General features: G+C 36.3%; 2 protein-coding genes across 2 annotated transcripts; one reads left to right on the forward strand and one right to left on the reverse strand.

Moving 5' to 3' along the window:
• The first annotated feature begins 7,277 nt into the window (after positions 1-7,277).
• On the forward strand, positions 7,278-11,896 carry LOC107842118. The gene is made up of 7 exons (XM_016685894.2): positions 7,278-7,588; positions 8,756-9,026; positions 10,074-10,274; positions 10,360-11,047; positions 11,147-11,253; positions 11,341-11,400; positions 11,489-11,896. The coding sequence occupies exons 1-7, from the start codon at positions 7,415-7,417 to the stop codon at positions 11,515-11,517; spliced, it is 1,530 nt and encodes a 509-aa protein (XP_016541380.1). The 5' UTR covers positions 7,278-7,414; the 3' UTR covers positions 11,518-11,896.
• Positions 11,897-12,896: 1,000 nt separating this feature from the next.
• On the reverse strand, positions 12,897-15,746 carry LOC107842812 (fructose-1,6-bisphosphatase, chloroplastic). The gene is made up of 4 exons (XM_016686839.2): positions 14,998-15,746; positions 14,001-14,225; positions 13,208-13,714; positions 12,897-13,118 (listed from the first exon to the last, which is right to left on the reverse strand). The coding sequence occupies exons 1-4, from the start codon at positions 15,406-15,408 to the stop codon at positions 13,047-13,049; spliced, it is 1,215 nt and encodes a 404-aa protein (XP_016542325.1). The 5' UTR covers positions 15,409-15,746; the 3' UTR covers positions 12,897-13,046.
• Between the last annotated feature and the right edge of the window lie 6,861 nt (positions 15,747-22,607).

A 22,607-nucleotide genomic window follows, 5' to 3' on the forward strand; every position in this document is an offset into this window, starting at 1 on the left:
AGCCACATAAAATGCTTGATCTTGTTAGGAACTTCTAAGGACCAAATTCAATTGAAACTTTTTTGGAAGTCTTTGGGGTGCATTTTTAAGGTGATCAAATTGTACGTACTCTTACTTGTAAAGGTTTCCTAAACTGTGAGACCCCAGATGGGGTAGTCAATATTATTGGAAGCATCCGAAAGAAGCTATGGTTGATTTGATGGAGGTAGTTCCACCGTTAGAGAGGAGAAGTCCCAGGAACTATTAATCCATAAGTTTGAAACATTCAAATCCATAAGGTTGTTCGTCATGGGGCCATGGATAATGTTTTTGAGCGGTTCAATATTGGGCAGCCATCTATCAAACCAAAACTTAACATTATTTTCGTTGTGGATGATCCACATAGAAGCATCAAAGCAAATTTTGAGGCTTGGTCATATTTTTCTAAGTTCTAGAAACACATTGTCTAGGATTATTGGAAATATAATTGCCTTCGGAGAACTTATTAGTTAAAATCCTTACCCAAAGAGATTGGGGTTTTTTGTGAATCTCCAAGCCGAAGCAGTAATGGAGGTAGTGTTTTTGTGTCTAGCCTGTTGGATTTCTAAGATCCCTAGGTGCTTAGGTCTAGTCACTGTCTCCCAGTTGACCATATGCATTTTTTGATTTATGTTTGTGGTGCCCCAGATGAATTTTCTTTGGATCTTGTCAATATGCTTTGTAACTTTAGAAAGAATGGTTATGAATTGCATGGAATTATTGGGAATACTATTGAGAGTGGCTCGAGTGAGACTGGTTTTACCGGCATGATTGATCATTTTTATTTTCCAACAAGTGAGTTTAGCCTTCATCCTATCAATGATAAATTGGAAATCAGCCTTAGTGGGAGGGCAGTGAAAGATAGGGAAACCCAGATACTTTCCAAAATTATTTCTAGCAGGAATGACTAAGCTAGAGGAAATAGTGTTGGTGACAGTATTTAAGCAGTTTCTGGAGAAGATAATCTTGGACTTGGTCCTATTAATTCTTTGACCGGAGAAATAACTAATGGTTTCTAGGACCCTTTTAACAGTGTTACTATTTCTATCATCTGCTCTAGTGAAAAGAGTTAAGTCATCAGTGAAGAACAGGTGAGAAAGCATGGGACTTTTCCTGCTAATAGAAATAGGTGTCCAGTTAAGAGTATCAACTTTATATTCAATCCTTCTGGAAAGGAGTTCCATGCAGAGGATTAATATATAAGGCGATATGGGATCACCTTGTCTTATACCCCTGGAAGGTTGGAAGAAGGGTTTTTTTGCTCCATTTATGAGAACAACAATGGATGAGGTGGAAATACATGACATGATTAGCTTGGAGAGAACAGGAGGAAAGTTGAAAAAACACAGGGCTTGTCTAATGAAAAACCATTCTATCCTATCAAAGACTTTCTCAAGGTCTATTTTAAGAATCATGTTCCGTTTAAAGACTTTTATTTTTGAGAAATAATTGATAAATTCCTAAACAATGATAGCATTATCCGAGGCTATTCTGTCAGGAAGGAAGTTTGCCTCAGTAGGACCAATGATCTTAGATAAGAAAGGTTTGATCTTGTTGGCAATAATTTTAGTTATGATCTTATACTGGGTATTGCACAGCCCACTAGGTCTAAAGTTCTTTAAAGTAACATTATTATAGCATTTTGGGATGAGGTAGAGGTAAGTAGTGTTGACCTCCTTCTCCATGGTACCAGAAGAGAAGACTTTGGTATAGAAGGAGATAAGTTGAGGATGGATTGAGTCCCAAAATTTCTGGAAGAAGAAGGGGTGAAGACCATCAAGTCCTAGGTCTTTAGTAGATTTGAAACTGAAGACATCTTTCCTTATTTCAGAGATAGTAGAAATGTTATCCAGGAGATTGTGTGAGGTTTCTGGGATAGAGCCTCTAGAAGAAGGATTTGTGAGGCAATTTTTGGTAGAGCTAGTGTGTTCTGTTGTGTGTAGGGACCTGTGAAAGACATGATGGAGCCTTATATGTCTTCCTAAGAGTAAATCCAATTGTCTTTCTCATTTTTAAGGGAGGTAATTATATTATCTCTTCTTCTATTTAGAGTAGAAGTGTAAAAAAACTGGTATTTGCATCCACCTCAGTAAGCCAGTTGACTCTAGACTTGACTTTCCAGAAATCCTATTCCAACCTTAGGATCTCCCTGTACTGACCAAGTAGAGAGTCTTCAAGATGATAGAGGAAGGAGCTAGTAGGGTAGTGAGTGCTCTTCTGAATCTCAGCTAGTCTGGCTAAGAGTCTTTCTTTCCTAGAAAAAATGTTGCCAAAAACCTCTCTATTCCAGGGGATGATGATAGATTTGAGAGAGTTTATAGATCTTGTAAGACCATCACTGTTTTAAAAAGTTTGATTAATTATTGTAGGAAAGACTGAGTGAGAACACCACATGGGTTCCATCCTAAAGGGATTTTCCTTAGAGTAAGGGTGTTCCTCAAACTTAACAAGGATAGGGCCGTAGTCAAAATGGGTTTGGGGTAGGTGCTTACAGAAAACTCAGGGAAAAGATGAAGCCATTGCACATTGGTTAGGCATCTATCAATTTTTTCTAGAATAAGATTGTTTTTATTCCTATGCCTCTTATTAGTCCAAGTGTACCTACTACCTTTGAAGCCTAAGTCCACTAGGTTACAATGATTGACATAATTCTAGAATAAGTTGACTCTGTTGTTCTAAATAGGGTTGCCACCAAATTTATCTTGGGCCTAGAAGACTTTATCGAAGTCTCTTTCTACCAGCCAACTAGTGTTATCATAGGTTGCAAATGGTGTCAGTCATAAGAGTTAGCTGGTCCCAAAGGAATTTCCTAGTATTTAAACTAGTGCTAGCATAAACAATACTGAGGAACCAAGAAAATGGGAGAGAAATAACCTTGACAGCCACATGGATGCTCTGAGGAGTGATAGAGATGTCAGTGATGTTAAATATGCCTTCTTTCCACATTAAAACTAAACCACCCGACATGCCAATAGCAGAAGATTAGATATGGCAGTCGTAACCAAGATCCTGAGTCAGTTGGTAGTGGTCACTCATTCTAGTTTCTAACAAAACTCAGCATTGTTCGCTCCCCTAGTATTCCATATTATTAGGTTCATCATCAATTATTTTTTAGATGAGGACTGATTCACTATCACTGATTTCCCTTTGTCTCGAGGTCCCAGGGGTGATTGTTGTAAATTGATGTTGATCATGGTCTTCAAGGTGGTCAGTGAGATCACAAAGCTCCCTCTTGTAAATATGCTTGGTAGTTTGATGTCTACTGTGAACTTGGTTAAGTTTCATAAGATTAGGATTATCCACATCTCATTGACCAATTTTGCGAATCTTAGTCCTATTTGCTTGTTTAGTATGGTTGCCTCTATTATTGGGACCCTCATGGTTGGTAGAAGATCTTTTATTTCTCGATTGTTTGCTTTTAGTATTTCCATAGTTTTTCCTCTTTTCCAAATCTATGGAGGTGGACTTGGGTCTGGAGGACTTTCACTTAAGAAGGTAAAGTCTCCAGTGGTAACATGAGTGGGCCATTCAGTAGGAGATGAGGTTTTGGTGATGGGAAGAAAGGGAGAATCTGAGTGACCTAGTTGAGTGTTTGAGATAGAGTCTCTATTGATAGTCTCTTGTGAATTCTGGTGGACAATGGCCATTAGTGTGGTCATCCAGAGGTTGTTGCCGTAATTGGCCAAGCTTTGGTTATGAATAGAGATGTCAATACAGGTTGACCCAACCCATCTGAGCTAGCCCATCAGGCTTTGAGTTTGACGGGCTAGGCCGGGCTAGCCTATTAAAATAATGGGCTCCAAAACACTAAGCCCACACCATTACTCTATGGGCTGCGGGCCTCACAAGCCAACCCACTTTTTAAAAAATAATATTTTATAATTTAATTTTAAAATATTAATAAGCATAAATATTATCATACAATATTATATAGTGTTAATACTTATTAATCAAGTCTCTAACACCCCCAAAAAATACTCCTAATAGCGGAATTAAAGAACTTTTGATATGATATCCTTCGATCCAAATAAAAATACTAATAAACAATCTAAATAACTGCATGTATTTGACTTACGGATCGACCCACGGGCTAGCCCAACCCACATTTCTCAAGACTCACGGACCACGGGTTTATCCGAACTAGGCTAAAAAGCCTTGTTCTTAAATGGTCTACAAAAACTGAAGCCCAACTCTATCAAATTACAAGCCGGGTCGGGCTGGTCCAGAGGGCTGGGACTATATTAACGGCTCTAGTTCAGAGCTTCCTTTACTAGCAGTGCAAAGTACTCCGGGGTTTGGAGTACTACTTTCACCTGTCGCCCTTCTAACTCTCCTTAAACTGTCACCGTTATTTCCCATAGGCCTATTTCCAACCATGAGGTTGGAGCATGGTCTAGAGGGAGGGGTTCCTAGATTAGAGTTAGGGACGATCGGTTGTTTTTTAGAATCTCTCTGCTGCTCATTGTTGGTGGGGGTATTTCTAGAAGGAAGGTTAGAAGAGTGAAGGGAGTTGTGGAAAGGTCTAGAGAGGTCATATTTCTTTTCATATAGTGTAGACTGATGATGAGATGATTTCCCGAGGGTGGGGCAAATAGAAGTTGCAGAGGGCACAGTCTGCACCGTCCAGCAGTTGTCCTGGTTGATTTGACCAAAATTGGTTATGTCACTCTGAGAAGTAGAGGTCTCAAGATATCTGAGAGACTCAAAGTTGTTAGAGAAGACCCCGGTTGACTTACTATTATTAGTGATTTTTGGGGAATTTTTTGACTTATTGGGATGGGGCTTATCGGGCTGAAGTGCCTGATTAGTAGTGTGGGCATTATTCATTTGAGCCAAAACTTATTTAACATACCAGGCATTTGGGCCATGAGACTCAATTGGCGGCCCACCTTTGAAAGTAGATGAAATGGGCTTTTTCCCATTTTGGTCCAAATTTGTTTGACCCGAATTCACCAGGTCCAGCTTCATTTTACCCTTGTCCTTACCCGCTGCGAATCCACCTGAGGTGGCCGCCGGATGATTTGGAGTCCGGTGATTAGTATCGAGAAACTTACCTGTCTTGGAGTCGAACGATTTGATCTTGACATTAGAGTTTTCGGATTGTTTCATACCTGGGTTGGGGATCTGCTCCTTTCTTACTGACTTGTTACCTTTTTTGGTGAAGTAAACAGTCTGCCACTCTGATGTTGTCCCTTTGATTAGGAGATGCTCCGTTCTTTTTGTGTTTTTATTTTCACTAATATTTGGACTGAAGTTGCACCCTCTGATTGTGTGACCCAATCTTTTACAATCGGTACACAAAATACCTTCTCTCTCATAGCAAATCGGCTGTTTATGATGCCCAATTCTTATGGATGTACGCACTAGTTTCTCCATTTTGGATTTGAACACAGATTCGTGCGTATCGACCTTTGAGCGACGAAGTTGTGCATGCGTCTATCTTCAATAAACAGCCGATTCGTCTTCCAATTTTCTCTAGGATGGTTTTGTCGTAAAATTCAATCGGCAATGAATGTAGTCTTACCCAGATTGCTGTGAAAGCAATTTTAGACTTGGCGGGCACAAAATTTGGTTCCCAAACTCTGATTGAAACATACGAGCCCGCCACAAACCATGACCCTTCTAGCAAGATCTTTTTGTGGCTTTCTTCGTGAATAAGTTTCACCATGTAGAAATTCTCCCTTAGATCGATGAGGATAACACTTTTCTGTAATTTCCATAAATCCGTCAGCTTTGAATGGAGATAATGATGGTTAGCTTCCTTCCTACACATTTTATGATTATAGATCTTTTCCATGGATTATATAGTCTCTGCTTATCCTCATCCAATAGATAGATGGGATCTTCTTCGGATCCAATATCTGTAGTTTCCAAATTATCAAAATTCATGGTTGGTTCAGTAGCTCCGGGGCTATGCCTATATTTCTCTTCAACTGCTTCTTTGTAAGATTGTTTCCTTGGGGGGTCTTCTTCCATTTTGGCCGGTGTTAGGTCTGGTGGGTCCGACAGTGGTAGCGATGTAGATGGGCTGGGGTTTTTCGTTTCAGTCCCCGATGACATTTGGGGATTTTGGGAGAGAGTTTGTCTTTCTTTCTCTTCCTTTTCGTGAAAGAGTTCGAAACAACCTTTGGAAAATTTAGGCCCCTATGTGACTATTGAAAAATTTACGCTCTAAGTGACTATCTATTGTGAGAAAATACACATACATGTAACTTAATATAAAATTATAAATAATGTTAAATTTGTTTCAATATGTGTATAAGCATCTTCTATATACTATTATATCTTTTTATATAAAGTGACTATCTTGTATAATGTTTACTTTCTGGTCTTTTTCTTTTTTTGACAATTCTTTAATTTTAACTTTTCACTTAACATGTTTAAGATCATAAAATTAAAGGACATTTTGATATATTCTATAGATCTTTAATTCAAAATCAGAAGACTTAAAAGTTTTCATTATTATCTTAAATTTTCATGCCACGTCAAAATCAAACAAATAAAGTGAAATGGATGGAGAATTGTATTACTAATATATATAAGTGGCTTGGAAAGCAGTTAGAGGTTGTCCTCCCACCTTGACCACCAAGTCCACTTTTTATATATTATATTATATTTTTATTTATCTTATTTTTATCTGTCATTTATTTAAAAATTATATAAAAGTCACTATAAATTACAATAATTAACAATTTAAGTTATTTGAAGGACGTAAAACAGTTTGTTAATTCTCGAAATTCTACCAGTCGCATAAATTGGGATAGAAGAAGTAACATGTATTATTTTAAAAAAATGTAAAAAAAAAAATCATAAATCACAATAATTAACAACTTAAAATATTATTGACATATAACAAACTTGATTGATTCTCCATATACCATCACAATCACATAAATTGGGATAGGAATAACACATATTATTTGAAAATAGTAGAAAATACTATAAATTACAATAACTAGCAACTCAAAATATGTAAAGTTATATGTAAAAAAATTTGGTTGACTCTCTAAATTTCATTAGTGCCACATAAATTGAGACAGAAATTAACATATATTATCTGAAAATTATGTAAAAATAATATAAATTGTACTAATTAACAACTTAAAATATATTTAAAGACCATACAAACATTTACAAATTATATGCTTATTTTTTTGAAAAAATTTACTTATTTTTAGTGCACATGTTCTCCTTTTTTTTTTTTCTTCCTAAATATTTGAATACTCCCGCGCAATTTCTTACTTCCCACATTCTTCATCACCTTCCCTCTCTTTCTATTTTTAACCTTTCCCTCCATATTCTCACTTCTTACAAAAATCAATCCTCTTCTTCCCTCCAAAAAAAAATCTTCCTTCATTTCCCCCTCTGTTTCTCCTTCCAGATTCAGAAAGCGAAAATGGGAAGACAAAGCAAATCACGAAAACCCGAAAACATCGGTAAAGGAAAAGTCACTCCTGTACAAATCGCATTCATCGTTGATCGCTACCTCTCCGACAACAGTTTCAATGATACTCGCTCTACTTTTCGGTCTGAAGCTTCGCATCTTCTCGCCAAGTCACCTGTCAATGAGGTAATCATTGCTTTTATTTATTAATTACTAGCATTTTATTGATTCGTCTAATTTAAAATTTCAATTTTGTTAATGTATATACATATGTGTGTCCAAGTGTTGTGATAAATTAGGTGTGGTTTAGTATGATTAATGAATTGTTTTTGTACTAGTTATGGAGATGAATCTAGGATTTGAAAATTAGTAGGTGCAAATGTCTAATATATGTTCATGTTTTTTTTTTTTGGATAAATTATGAGTCTTTTTAATGTTTACAATTGACTCGAGTTAGAATCTAGGGTTTAGGAGTGGTTTAGAATGCTTGGACAATATATTAATTGTAGAGGTGAATCTAGGATTTGAAATTAGTCGGTGCAAATGTCTAATATATGCTCATTTTTTTTGGATGAATCGTGAGTATTTTAGTGTTTGTAATCGAATTGAGTTAGAATCTAGGGTTTATATTCTGTAGGGTGTATAATCTTGTATTTGTATATTTCTATAAAAGAATTGACAAATTATCTGTATAATTGAGGTTAATTACTGTTTCTATCTTTGGCCTGCCTCTAATTTAGTGTTCTCTTCATCCATTATACTAAAATTAAATGTCGTGTAGCTCATAATTTATCCTTACTATTAGGGTAGAAGGTTAGTAGGTGGTGGTGTGTAGCCTTGCTGTCTGTTTATATTAGTAGTTGTATTATTGCTCTTGTAGTTTCTCATCCTTTGATTTTTGTTGCTATTTGTTTTTCTTACCTCGATTATTATATTGTTTTGTTGTAGTTTCTGATATGTTATTATTTGCTATTTTTGTTTTGTTTCTTGTACTTTAGTTACTTCTTTTTTTTGGACTCCTTTGGACTGTTTTCTTGTGCTTTCTATTAGAAACGACCTCTCTACATTTGGGGTATAGACAAGGTCTGTACACTCTACCCTCCCCAAACCCCATTTTGTAGGATTACACTGGGCATGTTGTTGTATTAACTAGTCATTTTCCTATTGCATTTCCCAAATTAAAGCTTTAAATTTCTGATATTCAAGGGTGATATAGTAAAATTATCATTCTTATTGCATTATAAGGATGTGTCAACTCTAAGCTGGACAAGCAAAACTGGCCGAAGTGAGTACCTAATTTCTTTGATTAATCTTTATTTTTTTTTTTGGTTCTTTATATGTGATAATGAATAGGCACCAAGGAGTTTATTGAGTTTAGGTGATATGTTGGATGAGTACATAAGTTTGAAAGAGCAAAAAGTGTTTATGGATCAAGAAAAGTGTAGATTGGATCACGAGAAAACACGGGTCCAGAATTTACTAAATGGGATGCAAAATGTTATGAATGCTTACAATGCTAGCACGAACCTGACACCTCCTTCCTCAATTGTTGCTACTGCTTCTTCAATGCCCAAAACGGGTGCTTTGCCAAGTATTGTTAATGGATCTTCCCCTGTAACCTCAGGTGTGCATTCTACCTTCTGTTTAGTTTTTTCTGTAAATGATTTTCGAAGTTTATGTCGGTGCTTTTCAGTTTAAGTAGCTTTAGGTTGTTCGATGTGTTGTTGTATGTGATGCTATCTTGTTTGGTACATGGAACGTTTAGACGAGCTAGATGTATTACTTCAAGTTTTTATTGTCAAAGTAAGAGAATTGGTTTTAACACCACAGCCTCAATTACAGGATTGACATCCAACTGGAACAATTTCCCATCAAACTTCTTAGTACTAATAAATAATAATACGTAGAGGGTGATTCAGGATCTTAAAATATCTGGTCTGGAGTGCGATTGCACTCATTACTATATATGATCGTAGGTGGTGCGAGGTATCTCAAAAGAAAAAGAAGATTTGTGTACATTTTCCCCCTAAGCGGAGGGTCTTTCGGAAACAACCTCTCTACCTTTGAGGTAAGGGTAAGGTTTGTGTACACTCTAGCCTCCGCAGACCCCACTTTGTGGAGTTATACTGGGCATGTTGTTGTATAAAAGCACAGTGGTGTCTGCAAAAGCTACATTCCGAGAGACTAGAGTGAGATTTGATCCTTGCACTTTCTCTAATTTCAATTGTTTTAAATTATTATCATAATATGCAGAAGGAAAGGAGGATATTGGATCCCTAATTCTCTTTCAATAAACCATAATAGGCAGAGGACTTCAGAGTTTGGCATATTCCTCCTGAAATACATAGTCTTGCATTTGTGTGACCACCCATTACTAGTATGCAATGGGGTGTGCAACATCTATTTTCTAGATTGCATTTAGCTCATAATAGAAGATGTGCAGCATATATTTTTGGCCTTAGAGCAATGGTATTTTCTTCGCGAAAGGAAAAAATCTCCAAAAGAAAAACTGGATCGTAGAGTTGTTACTGATTGCTCATGATCATATTCGAGAAACAGTTCATGGTGCCTTGTGTTGGATGCCTTGTTAACCAGTGTATTGATTCGTGCCAGATTTTGGATAACTATTTTACCATTTACCTGAAGAATTATATCGTACTACTTGTATCAGGTTATTATTCTGCATACAAAAGTGCAGCTATGATATCAGCATCAACGCCTTCAAACACTGCTCTTGATACCATGAAAGTTTCTAATCCAATTTCCATTCCATCAACCTCAAAAAGAAAAGGCTTCAATGACATTTCTACTGCTCCTGTAACTGCCAAGAGATCTCGCAAACACTTGATCACTAATCAGTTGTCAATTAAAGGTAAATCCATTTGAAGTTGGTCTTCTGTCATTTCATGTGAAATGTCCTTAATATTTTGACATCATATTATCTTACTTTCTTGCAGATCCTATTACAGATGCACAACCAACCAGTTCTGCTAAACATAACAACATCGTGAATTGTTCTGCAGTTCAATTATCACATCCTATGACTGCATCTGATAAGACACCAGTTCAAGGATCTAATGTTGCCAAGTCTTTGTTCAGTCAGCCCATTCAGTCCCCTCCAACTAATTCTTCTGGCCCTAAAACACCGCCAAGAGCATCTTCATCCCAAACTGATAAATCTATCTCTCCAATGGAAGTTTGTTCAACTGCTACTTCAAGCAAAAATGTTGCACCGTCTCTTGTAACAGCCACGAACTGCACAATCATCTCGTCAGAAACCATTCGAGTCAGTCCTTCCAAACAAATAATTTACTCCATAGAAAGAAATCACTGCATTTCAACATCCTCACCAGTAAAGACCAACCTGAAGAGGTCTATCAGGCGAGATCAAGTAAAAAGTAGGCTGGACTTTGATGCCTCTGATAACATGCCATGTAATTCAGAAATGGCAGCTGGCCCGGACATGATTTCGACATCTGAATCTGAGAAAGAAGGGGATATTTTTGACTTGGATTTACCTAATTTAGATGCTTTAGGGGTGGATTTTAATCTTTCTGAACTACTATTTGATTTTGACATTGATGGAGAGGGGGTGGATCATTCTTGCCAGCCAATATTGCATTCTTCCCCAGACTCTTTTTCAGGGTACAGTCACCTGCCTTGTCCAGGTTTGCTTTTAGTTTAATTGATCTAATGGAAGTTCTGAAATGGTTTGTGAGTTTCCATTTGATGTTTAATGCACAGGTCACCTGATGAATCAGGAAATGTCAATACTGATGCAAACCAGATGACTTCTCAGATTTCGTCAACAGTTACTGAAGTCTTTTCAGAGCAAGACATGAATTTACTAGGTAAAGAGATTCTTGACTATGAAATGGACTCTGGACTGGTTTCATATCATCGAAAAAGTTCTGATTTTTTTCACATTGATCATTCAGGGCCAGATTCCCTGACCACTACGAAATCAGTTACCAAATGCATTCAAATTGTAAGCCCAGGTAATTCTTCAACTGTATATTTTCTCCTTTTCAATTTGCAAAAAGCACCGCAGAAGACGTGATTCCATGACTTTTTCCATTTTTACAGTTAAAACGATCAGAAGCTTGAAGGATTAGAAGAACATTGTACAAAAAGATTGACTGAATACTTACACAGATGACTACTGATGCTGAAAGGCCATAACCGATCACAGTTGACTGGATTTATGCAAGCCCAACTCAATTTACCAAATTACTTTTACATATTAACTGTCAGATCCATTAGCAAAGGGGTGTGTACGTGCATTGGATTAGGATTTGTTTCCACAGGATTAGCAGCTGCAGTTCTAGTCAGAATGTTGATTATATATAGCTTTTGGCTAAGAATATTAGGAATTTGTATAAAGTTATTTGACATGAACAAGCTTATAGCAAATTCGATTATGAGAAACATCTGGTTATCTGGAGATAGCATTCATGCAATGCAAGGACTCTCCAGCTTATCAACTTCTATATACATCCAATTATGTTATGGTCTGCTATTGGAACTGCAATAAACGAAAATGAATAACAAACGTTCTCTATGGACTCATAAGGTAAAGGTCAGAATATAGTGTATTGGAATCATTATTCAACATCCACCATTGTCTATTTTCTAAGTCAAAAATGTTTTCCTTTATCTGATGGCTTGGAAACACCAAATATCCAGCCTTGGGCATTTTGATATCTTAATGTTCAAAACAAATTATCTACATCTTGGATCAGGTAAATGAATACTCTTTCATGCAGAGAGTGTGAAGCCCACTGAGCTTGAATAATGATTGCTCTACTGCTACTAAATTGCTCCCTGGCAGGCACTTGATTGCTCACTAAGCACTTCTCTTTGGCTTGGTTAAGTTGAAAATTGTTTCTCTTAACAACAATGGCTTTCAATTTTTTTTGGGTGATTTGCTGTTCCTGTTTAAAATTGTGTGATAAGTAAATGTAAGTATCATCAATGTTTAAAAGGCAGTGATCATCTGGTACACAGATTCTAAAAATGGAACCAGTGGTTAAAGCAATATCCATGTAGCAGATCTATCAATAGGGTTAAACAATTTGGTGTTCAGAGAACCAACAGATATGCAGCAGAAACTGCAGTACTGCTTTTTATTGGAAACAGAAGGATGAATTATTTGAACTCGAATGGAGCATGGGATGATAAAAAATAACCCAATAAAGAGGATAATTGTCAGAACTATGATGAACTTTGTCACAGTTTTACTTGTTAAAATGGGCTTATGACATTTATGCCAAAAAAAGAAGTTCAGCATGCTTGGCTACCGCGGCTTCTTGGTCTAAGTTCCTCTGATTCATCCTTCTTTGTTAGTTTTCTAATTTACACAGTTTTATAGTATGAAGTTATTATCCTTAATGAGTTTCTGGTACTTTGCGTCGGTCAATTTATCCTTTTATTCTTCAACACAAAACCAAGTGGGAACAGCCACTTTAAGAAAGAGGATGACAGATTTCAGGCATGGAAAAACCTTTACATCGTTTTATAAATTGAATCACAGAAAAGTTCTAAGAACCTATAATAATTTTAGCCATTGGTTCCTAGACTTGTGAAAAGAATTTCTTTAGAGTATTACAAATTCAGTCTTGTCTTGCTTACAAAATGATCTGACTTAAGACAAGTACTTCTCCAATTTTTCAACTTCTTCTGTGCTTCCAATGTACAACGGAACTCGTTGATGTATCTGCAAAATTAACAACAAAAGAAGCACCATATTAACTGACTGATATATTCGCTTATTGGGTACGGATTCAGCAGCTATTGGGTTCTTACCTCAGTTGGTTCGATATCGAGAATTCTTTGGTGACCATCAGATCCTTTGCCACCGGCTTGTTCCACAATGAAGCTCATGGGAGCACACTCGTACAAAAGCCTCAACTTTCCATTCTTGCTCTTTTTGTCTCTAGGATAACCATAAATGCCACCATATAGAAGAGTTCTATGGAAGTCACCAACCAAACTACCAATGTACCTTGCAGAGTAAGGCTTGCCACTAGGGCCAGGGTCCTTCAAGTCATCTATGTATTTCTTCAACTTGTCGTCCCAGAGCTGGTAGTTTCCTTCATTGAATGAATAGATCTTTCCAGACTTTGGTATTTGGACGTTTTCTTGGGTCAGAACGAATTCTCCATACATTGGATCCAAGTTAAAGGAGAAAACGCCATTTCCCAAAGTGACAACGAAAATCACAGAGCTTGAGTACATGCAGTATCCTGCTGCAAGAAGGTTTGTCCCTGGTTGGCATACATTCACGATGCACTTCTGCTCTACATTGTCAAGCTGCAATATTGGACAGACATTTGGTGAATTGCTGGTTTAACTATTTCCATATAATGAATGGGGTTTGGCGTATTCCAATCTCATGACCACACTGGAAAAATTCATGCACCAGAGGTCCAAATGACTACAGAAAGCACCAAACGGATTAAGAAGCAAAGTAGTAAATGATCCTACTTCTCTGTGCATTATGTATTAAAGATAACACATTGTCACAAGTCACAACGCTTCATTAGCTACTTAGAGTTCTCTTTTGGAGACAAAGAAAGGTTATTTGTTTGGTAATTACCGTGGTATCATCTCCATGATCAGCGAGGCACTCATCATTCGGGCTGTATATTCCAAAGATAGAACCGGTAGACACAGCAGCATCAATGTTTGACGATCCATCGAGAGGGTCAAACACCACAATGTAGTTGCCTGAGTAACTCTCTTCTACTGCCACTGGTACATCCTCTTCCTCTGATGCTATAATCCCAGTCCTTCCACTTGACCGTAGACAATTGGAGAATACCTGTTCAATCCATCATACATCAACCTTCAGAAACCAAGCTCATTAATGTCATACGATTAATGTTCTGAGTTTATATTCTGCACTGCATAAATATTTTACTCCATCCGATTCTCGCAGTAAGCCTGATATGATAACCTGAATAAAATAAGTTTACATACCTGCCATAACCGGTAGTGTAAGAATTCTACTCACCATCAAATCCAATAGGACATAACTTATATACACTGACAACGAACACAATTCATACATTACGAGTATATTTTAATCTGTTGAAACAAATAATCTGTCTTATTTTTCAGATTACTAATTTCACCTCTTAGGTGCCTGGATAGTCGGTGTATAGAAGTTAAAATCATCTTAGTAACTTCACACGGCAAACCCCCTAAGGTGGCAACTTTACATTAACATTAATCATATATGGTAAATTTTTTTTTTTTTTCTTTTGAATATAGGACTCCCTCTGTTTAAAAAAGAATGACTTTGACTTGATACAAAGTTTAAGAAAAAGAAACAAACTTTTGAGTCTTGTGCCTTTTGTGTCAAATATACAAAAATGTAAAGGGTATTCTTTTTTAAATAGACAAAAAAGGAAAATACTCATTCTTTTAAAAATGGAGGGAGTAGATGTTAAACCACTACACCTTCAACTACCTTGTATGTTTACTTATTCATATTTTATAACCTTTAGTGAAAATACTGGTTTGGCCACTGGCTCTATATATATATATATATATATATATATATATATAGGAAGAAATAGTAACATACAAACCTCATTAGAGACAACATCAAGCTTCTTCTGATCTTCACCTTGAACATTGACAGCACCTTGAACTCCAGTAAGGTTAGAAATGCCAGCTCTTTGGACCAAGGAAGCAATCTGCTTACAAGCCATTGATATGCTTGAAATCACTATGGTAAGTTCAGCATCAATAACTCCAGCTTGTTCTTGCCTCAATAGCCAACTAGTTAAAGTTTGTAGTTCATAGCCACTCCTTTTCTTGGTCTGTGTAAAACTTGCTGCTGTCTCTATTGCCATGCACTTTACTCCTCCATGAAATGATCTTCTCTTTGTGCTGTTTTTTGGGCATAAAAATGGAGTCTTTTTGTCTAGAGAACATAAAAATGGAGTCTTTTTGTCTAGAGCACATAAATATGAAGTTGTTGCTGTTGATGCTGCCATTGTGACTTTCTTGGAATTCCCTTTTCTTTTAATCACTAAAATTTCAAACTTTAAAGTTCATTCTGTAATATTTGGGTAGTTTCGGGGGTAGGGGGGAGCGGAGTGGTCTTAGATTGTGTTGGCAATTATGGGGTGGAAAGTGTAAGGCTGGTAGAAGATTTGCGTTAAGTGGGTCCCACTTATCCTACTCCATGGAAATCTTTTCCTTTCATTTGTGGTTAAGCAGAATTTTGAGAATATTCTTGAAGGAGGTTCCAACAACTTGCTTGTGTATTTTGGATTAACTATGCGGTGAACTGGTTAAGCCCATCAGCGTTGGCCCATTAGGGTCGTTTGGTACACTCAATCAAATAAATAAGGATATCTCATGAGGTGAGATATTCCATGAAATTTTTTTATCCCTTTCTTTTTATGGGATAGTAATCCCAGCATTTATACTTAAATGGTGGAATAAAATAGTCTCGGGATTAAGTAATCCTTTATACCAAACATGAGATAAAGTTAATTCCAAACTTTATTTCGAAATTATTTTTCTTATCTCTTCTACCGAACGACCCTTAAAAGGATTGTGACACATTGGTTTGGGCTTGGAATATAATGAGAGATTTGTGAGCAAATCGCATAAAACAGACCTAATTATTAGGTGGCACTACCGTTTCAAAAATTATATAGTCAGTCTAAAATTTAGCCTAGATACATTAGAGAGATTCGTGTATCTTAGATAAAAGCGAGAACCGAAAGGGGAACCATTTTTTTTTTTGTTGATGTAATTGGCATACATAAGTAGGGTTGAAATCAAGGGATTGAAATTTTTTTAAGCAACACACGTAACCCCCCTCTAAAAAAAAGGGATTAGAACATTCAAATTTATACATAAAGTAGGGTGGAATACCTGCCAGGAAGGTCTTGTTCGGCATACCCACACTGGGTCCAACATCAGATTCTGGATGGACCCCTGGATCAGACCTAAAATCATCCTCCAGAATATGATTTCAGGACCTTTTAATCCTAATGATGAAAAACAGACCATTAAAGACTGCCTAAATGGACAAATGTCGCTTTCCTTCGACCTACCTCCCCAGATTCGACATTTAATTTACTCTTATTATATATCACAGGTTCCCAACAACGATAAGTGCTATGATCAGATTGTTTGGGGTCTAACTCCCATAGGTAGATTCACTGTCAAATCTTGCTATCATGCACTCGCCCACATTCCCTCAACCCCAAACTTTTAAACCTGGATTTGGAAACTTAAGCTTCCTCCTAAGCTTCACACCTTCCTTTGGCTCATGGTTCATCAACGCCTGCCAACTTCTGCGTACCTTCATTACAGTTGAGCCATCCAATCCCCTCTTTGCGCTACTTGCCATGCATTCCCCGAATCCATCTACCACATCTTTTTCCACTATTCGCTGCCAAACCTCTTTGGCGCCATCTCTAGTTGCTACAACATATTCCCTCTATTCCAGGCTCTACCCCTTTAGTACAGACTACCTGGCTCCGAAGTTTACTTCATTGGCACCATAAGCCTGTCTATGTCTCTGCCTTACCACAAATAATTTTCTTTCCCTTCTTACTCTGGCATCTCTAGTTAACTCAAAATAAAAATACATTCGAGAACAACAACTCTTAACCATCACTGCATGTAGTAGTAACGTTTAGCCATGGACTTTATCATGCTCTACATTCTACTATCTCGACTCCTGTATCCCGCGGCCACTCTACTCCTCCAAGGCGACCTATTACCCACCCAGACACTATCTACCTCCATAATGATGCCGAAGTACCCAATACATCAGCACCCAATACATCTAATTTGGCAAGATCGGAGGGGTTCTTAGAACTAACTTGGGTGATTGGTTTATAGGTTTTGCAAGTTGTACTACTGAAACGTCTATGGTTATGCAAAAACTTGTAGCGCTACTCCAAGGGCTCCAACTTACATACCAACATGAATATTTTTCTCTATACATTATAGTGGATTGAGTAGAAGTAATAGATATTCTATTCGACCCACTACCAATCTACTCGCATATAATTGACAATTGCAGGTCCCTCTTGAAGCTACTCCATGATCCCCTATCTACCACATGTACAAGGATTCCAACATAGTAGAAAATATTTTGGCAAATTGTGATGCATCAATCACGTGAAGTGACATAACGTTTTGGTTCACAGCTCTTCCGTTTGTACTAAAACTACTAGATATAGATATGGAATAATTTAGTGTCAATAGACCCAAACCTAATCCCACTTCCTCAGGTTTTTGCCATATTACGTGTTCTGCTGCAGTTAGTTCTGTACCTAGTACCTCTAACGACTGTGTTTGTAATAATGCTCTCGGGCACCTCACTGTACTGTTTTAATATATACTAGTATACAAATTTTCCTTGTTTTCAATTTTTTCCCTTCATCATTGATCTGTGCTTTTATTGTATCAATGTTTTCACAATGTATCTATATTTTAAAATTTTGTGTATATGTTGAATCAAATGTATCTATATTCAATATCAATTTCATTTGGTGTATCCAATACTAACAATTTTATCTAATGTATCTCCTATTAATTCAATGTATTTAGTATTAATTTAATAATTTTTTTTTGCAGATACATGTCTTTGGCATAAAAATACGTGTTTCTAATGTTAAATATACACTAATGCAAATTTGACTTTTTATATCTGTAACTTCACAATGTATCTGTTTGTATCAGTGAATCTGTATCAAATTTATTCTGCATCAATTTTATATCTCCCGTATCAATTTATCTAGTGTATCTAGCATTAATTCAATGTATTCACTATCAATTTCATATAGTGTATCCAAATACATGTATCTGATATAAAAGATACACGCGTCTGGTATCAAATATGCACTGATACATTCATCAAATAAGTCGGTATCCAATGTATCTATTCATACATATAAGACAGATAGTTAAAAGAAGAAAAAGTAAAAGAAGAAAAAACTCAGATGAATCACCACCATTACAACCACCCCATCTCTCCATTTTCTCCACTATTCTGGCAAGGAGCTACAAGCTCTGATGGACTGGAGTAATCAATCATAACTTCAACGCTGTTCCAACTCCGTCCATGACTCAGATTGAAAAAGAAAAAGAAAACTCCGGTGAATCCACACTATAATAGCCACCTAATCTCTCTATTTTCTCCACTACTCAGGCAAAAAAGCTTCAAGTTTAAGTGAATTAGAGCAATCAAGCACAACCACGTTGTGACACTAACCTGACCATGACTCAAATCTGTAAATAATAGATGAAGATGGATGAACGTAGAAGAGAGGAATTGATGTAAGCCGAGCTTCATTAATATCATGGAATGAAGAATTAAAGCTCGAGAATATGCTAAAGTAAAAGTACAAGAAAAATAAATAAATAAAGAGGCTATGGATGTAAAGTGGCTATTTTTGACATACAAGCCTCATGCTTAAAGGACCCTTATTTCATTAAGAGTATTTTTTATAATTAGTAGTATAAATTATAAATAGTTAAGATTAGCTCATTTTTAGGAACACTAGTTTTAATTATTGATATTTTGATGAGAGAAACTTTTGTGAGAGTTGAGGCTGTGACCTTAGTTACTATTGAATGTTGATAGGATTGCTTGCTTGAGGATACCATTCCTCTTGAGGGCGTCTCTAGATATTTTGTGCTTGTTTGTATTCTTAATAGGAGGTCTTAATTTTCATATAATCATAGTTGCTTATTAATCTCATTCTTGTGTCAATCTATTATTCTTTATCATTGTTTATCTTAATTTCTTATTTTTAGTATTACGGTTTCGGTTTCGTATTTTGTTTATTTTTTTTTGTTCTTTTAGTCTTCCACGTATTCCGTCTCGTATCACTTGGTATTAGAGTTTAGTCTAGAGATTTATTTCTACGATTCTCAACCTAGGTTCATAAATTTGGAAAGAAATCCAAAAACTTTTGTGTTTAGTTTGTTATTTTTGACACTAGATTCATATTCTTTAGTGTTTTTGTATCTATATACGAAATTTAGATTGATTTGGAGGTGTTTTAAAATTTCACCATTGTTGAGCTTGAAAAAACTTGAAGTTGCTGGAAATGTGTTTATTTTTGGCTTGGAATTGAGGGATAAATATTAGTGGAGTTTGTTCGTAGTGTTGAAAGGAGCGTGTGGTTGAAAATTTCATTGAATTTGGAGATAAAACGAAGAAGTTATAAATTTTTAAAAATTCATCTTGTTCTTGGTGTTCTTCATGAAATTCATAAATTGTTGAGGAAGAATCTTCAAAAATGTGGTGCTTAATTCAAAAAGGAAAAGAAACAGAAGGAGTTAAAGTATTTGTGGGGCTCAAAGGAGTACAGAAAACTCTAAAAAAAATAAAAAAAATTAATGAATTAGAGACAGCCACCCATACGTACAACGAATTGTACGTGGTTCCACCCAAACACCCCCAATCCACGTGCGCATCAGTAATTTTAGCCTTTCTGATGCTGCCAGCTGGTGCCAGGGGGCCACACGCATCAACATGAGCGTTATAGGTCAGCCAACTGACAATAGATCCATTTTGCCATTTTGGCGAGTTGGCTTTCGCATAATTGGATCCGTTTCCAATCTAGCTTTCGCCCCAACCCGCCTCTAGCATTAGCTTCAACCCAAGCCATCCTTCCCGACACAATTGCTGCCCAACCAGTGACTCAACAACCCTTCAAATCGGCTTCAGAGCCTCCCAAATGGCTCCAACAACCAACCAGCCCCATTTTTCAAGTTTTCTTCATTTTTTGAAACTTTTTTCATGAATTTCAATTAAATTTCTTTCCAAATATTTTTCAAGTCCTAATCTGGGTAAATTAATTTCTTTTATTAATTTTACCTTTTTTGAGCTTCATAACTTAATTTTAATTAGTAGATTATCCTATTAAATATTATCAAGTTCTTTGTGTTCGATTTTATTTTCTTTCGTGCTTATTTCTATCTTATCCTTTTCTCGTTTTGCTTCATTATTAATTTTCTTGATTTAAGTCCTTTAGATTTTATTGAGTCGTTCGTTCTTCAATTAACAAAAATTCATTCTATCTTCAAGGATGGTTTGTGACTCTTCACAAGCGATTGATCGAATTTAATAGCAACTTTGATTGTACCATTAAGTGGTAAAAGACTAGAGCCTGTGAGACCATTTGAGTTGTGCTAACCAAGCATAAAATAGTGCATATATGAGTGAAAGTGAAGACTTTTATTGCTAATCTTGTTTGCTCATTTTATAGGTACTTTGAGTTAAAGTATGTCATCAATAGCTTCAGATCCATGTGATAATGACATAAAAAATTATGTTGGTAGTTATGGAGGCTATGAGTATGATGATGATGGAGATTATGGAGACTGTGAAAATAGTCATAGTCATGAGCCATATGAAGACGAAAGCTACTACTTCAGAGGTGAATATGAGGAAAATGATGCTTATAACTCTTATTGTGAAGATGGTGGAGTAGAAGAATCTTGTAGTGATTCTTATGGTGATGATGAAGAATATTAAGGCTCTCACACTACCCACTATGAGGATGAAGATGACTTGAGGTATAATCCTTCTTCTCACTTACCTTATGATCATTATGATGAAGATTACCATGAATATGAAAGTAGTGTGGTAAATAATGGATATTCGTATGCTTTCTTGTGGTGTTTCTTATCCTAGCCGAAGTGATATGTGTGGGTATGTTGGTGCTTCTAGAAATACTATATATTATGCTTTATATTCTAATATCAATGTGTCTTGTTCTAAATATTAAAATGATGTTGGAGGTAGGATAGTAGAATCACTAAGTCTTGAAAGTAGAAAAAATTTAATGTTTCAAGATTGGGATGACCTAAAAAGGCAAATTCTTGAAATCAAAGTGAGTTTTTGTGGCGATTCAGAATATGTGCTTTTACTCGAGGATCATAGTTATACCAATTTCATTTCCTCATATATGGTTGAAAGGTTGGAAATGCCTTATGTGATGATAGAAAACCCTTATTTTGTTCAAAAAAGGCATTGGGTTGATAGATGTCTGGAGTTATTTTTCTCACTTGATGAATATCCAGAGGAGGTTTGGTGTGATATGGTTCCCATTAAGACTTGTCATATGTTCTTGGAAAATCTTTGGTTTCAATGGCATAAGATTTCCTATGAGCAAGAGTGGTACAAATTTGTCATGGACAAATGGAGAAAACTTCTCTTCCCACCTATTTCTCGTCACCATAAAATTTTGGAACCTTATTCCAACTATTCCACAATTATGAGAGGCAAAAGATTGAGAGGATTAAGAGAGTACGATGTGGCAACTCTAGAATAAAAAAGAGAGAGGATATATAAAGTGAAGTGAGAGTTGCCACAAAACCAAGTTAACCTTCTTGATTGTACTTCCTTTTGTAAGAGTTCTTGTATAGGTACAAGTATGGACTTTGAAGGAACATGAGTTCCAAAAACAGAGCCTACACCTGAGGATTTAAAGAATGTGCTAGTTTATTAGACCGAGAGAATTGGTTTACCTAAAGACATGAGAGTTAAAGCATCAGTTAAAGGTAAAGAAAATCCTTCTTGGGAGCCTCAAGGTATAATAGGTAAACATAGCGGTTTAAAAATCTCAAATGAACAAAGTGTGAGTGAAAACTTATTTTTATGTGAGCTTAATGATTCTTTGCCACATAGTGATAATGTCTTTGTTGAAAGTGTTCATACACTACTTGATCATATGGATGACTAAATTGATTCTTTTTGTAAGATCAATTTATGTCCACCTAGTTTTGACATTTGTGCATTAAATGATTGTGCTTTGTCATGTGACTTTGCTATTGTAATACCCCGTACGATTACAAACACGTTTCTATCCCTTAGTTACATGTTTAAAGGGGTCTAAGTCATTATTTTTTACTATGTACAAAAAGACTTAGCCATTTTAAGACCCCAAGATTTCAAGGATTTTATTTTTGGCCTTCGCAATTTTAAACGTTGATTTTTGAGTTGAAGCATGTTCAGGGATGTTAAAAGGATTATTTAGGAGAGTTTTGGAATTTTCGGAAGGGGTTCGGGGTATTTTTGAGCTACGGAGGTAGAATGACTTCGCGATATTGGAATATCATAGAGGCTGGATATCCGTAACAACTTTCGTGCCACGGAGGTTAGTCTCTGCGATAACCTCTGCGCCATGGAGGATAGCCTTTGCGATAGCCT

This window comes from Capsicum annuum, chromosome 9 (assembly GCF_002878395.1).
Source record: "Capsicum annuum cultivar UCD-10X-F1 chromosome 9, UCD10Xv1.1, whole genome shotgun sequence".
NCBI classification, from domain to species: domain Eukaryota; kingdom Viridiplantae; phylum Streptophyta; class Magnoliopsida; order Solanales; family Solanaceae; genus Capsicum; species Capsicum annuum.

Bases quoted from the DNA above. Each gene is read 5' to 3' on its own strand.
- LOC107842812 (XM_016686839.2), bottom strand. From the start codon at position 15,408: ATGGCAGCATCAACAGCAACAACTTCATATTTATGTGCTCTAGACAAA. The intron at 14,226-14,997 runs GTTTGTATGTTA...TGGATTGAACAG, and splicing joins TTGATGTTGTCTCTAATGAG to GTATTCTCCAATTGTCTACG. The intron at 13,119-13,207 runs GTAAGAACCCAA...TTAATTTTGCAG, and splicing joins TCGATATCGAACCAACTGAG to ATACATCAACGAGTTCCGTT.
- LOC107842118 (XM_016685894.2), top strand. From the start codon at position 7,415: ATGGGAAGACAAAGCAAATCACGAAAACCCGAAAACATCGGTAAAGGA. The intron at 10,275-10,359 runs GTAAATCCATTT...ACTTTCTTGCAG, and splicing joins TAATCAGTTGTCAATTAAAG to ATCCTATTACAGATGCACAA. The intron at 11,254-11,340 runs GTAAAGAGATTC...TTGATCATTCAG, and splicing joins GCAAGACATGAATTTACTAG to GGCCAGATTCCCTGACCACT.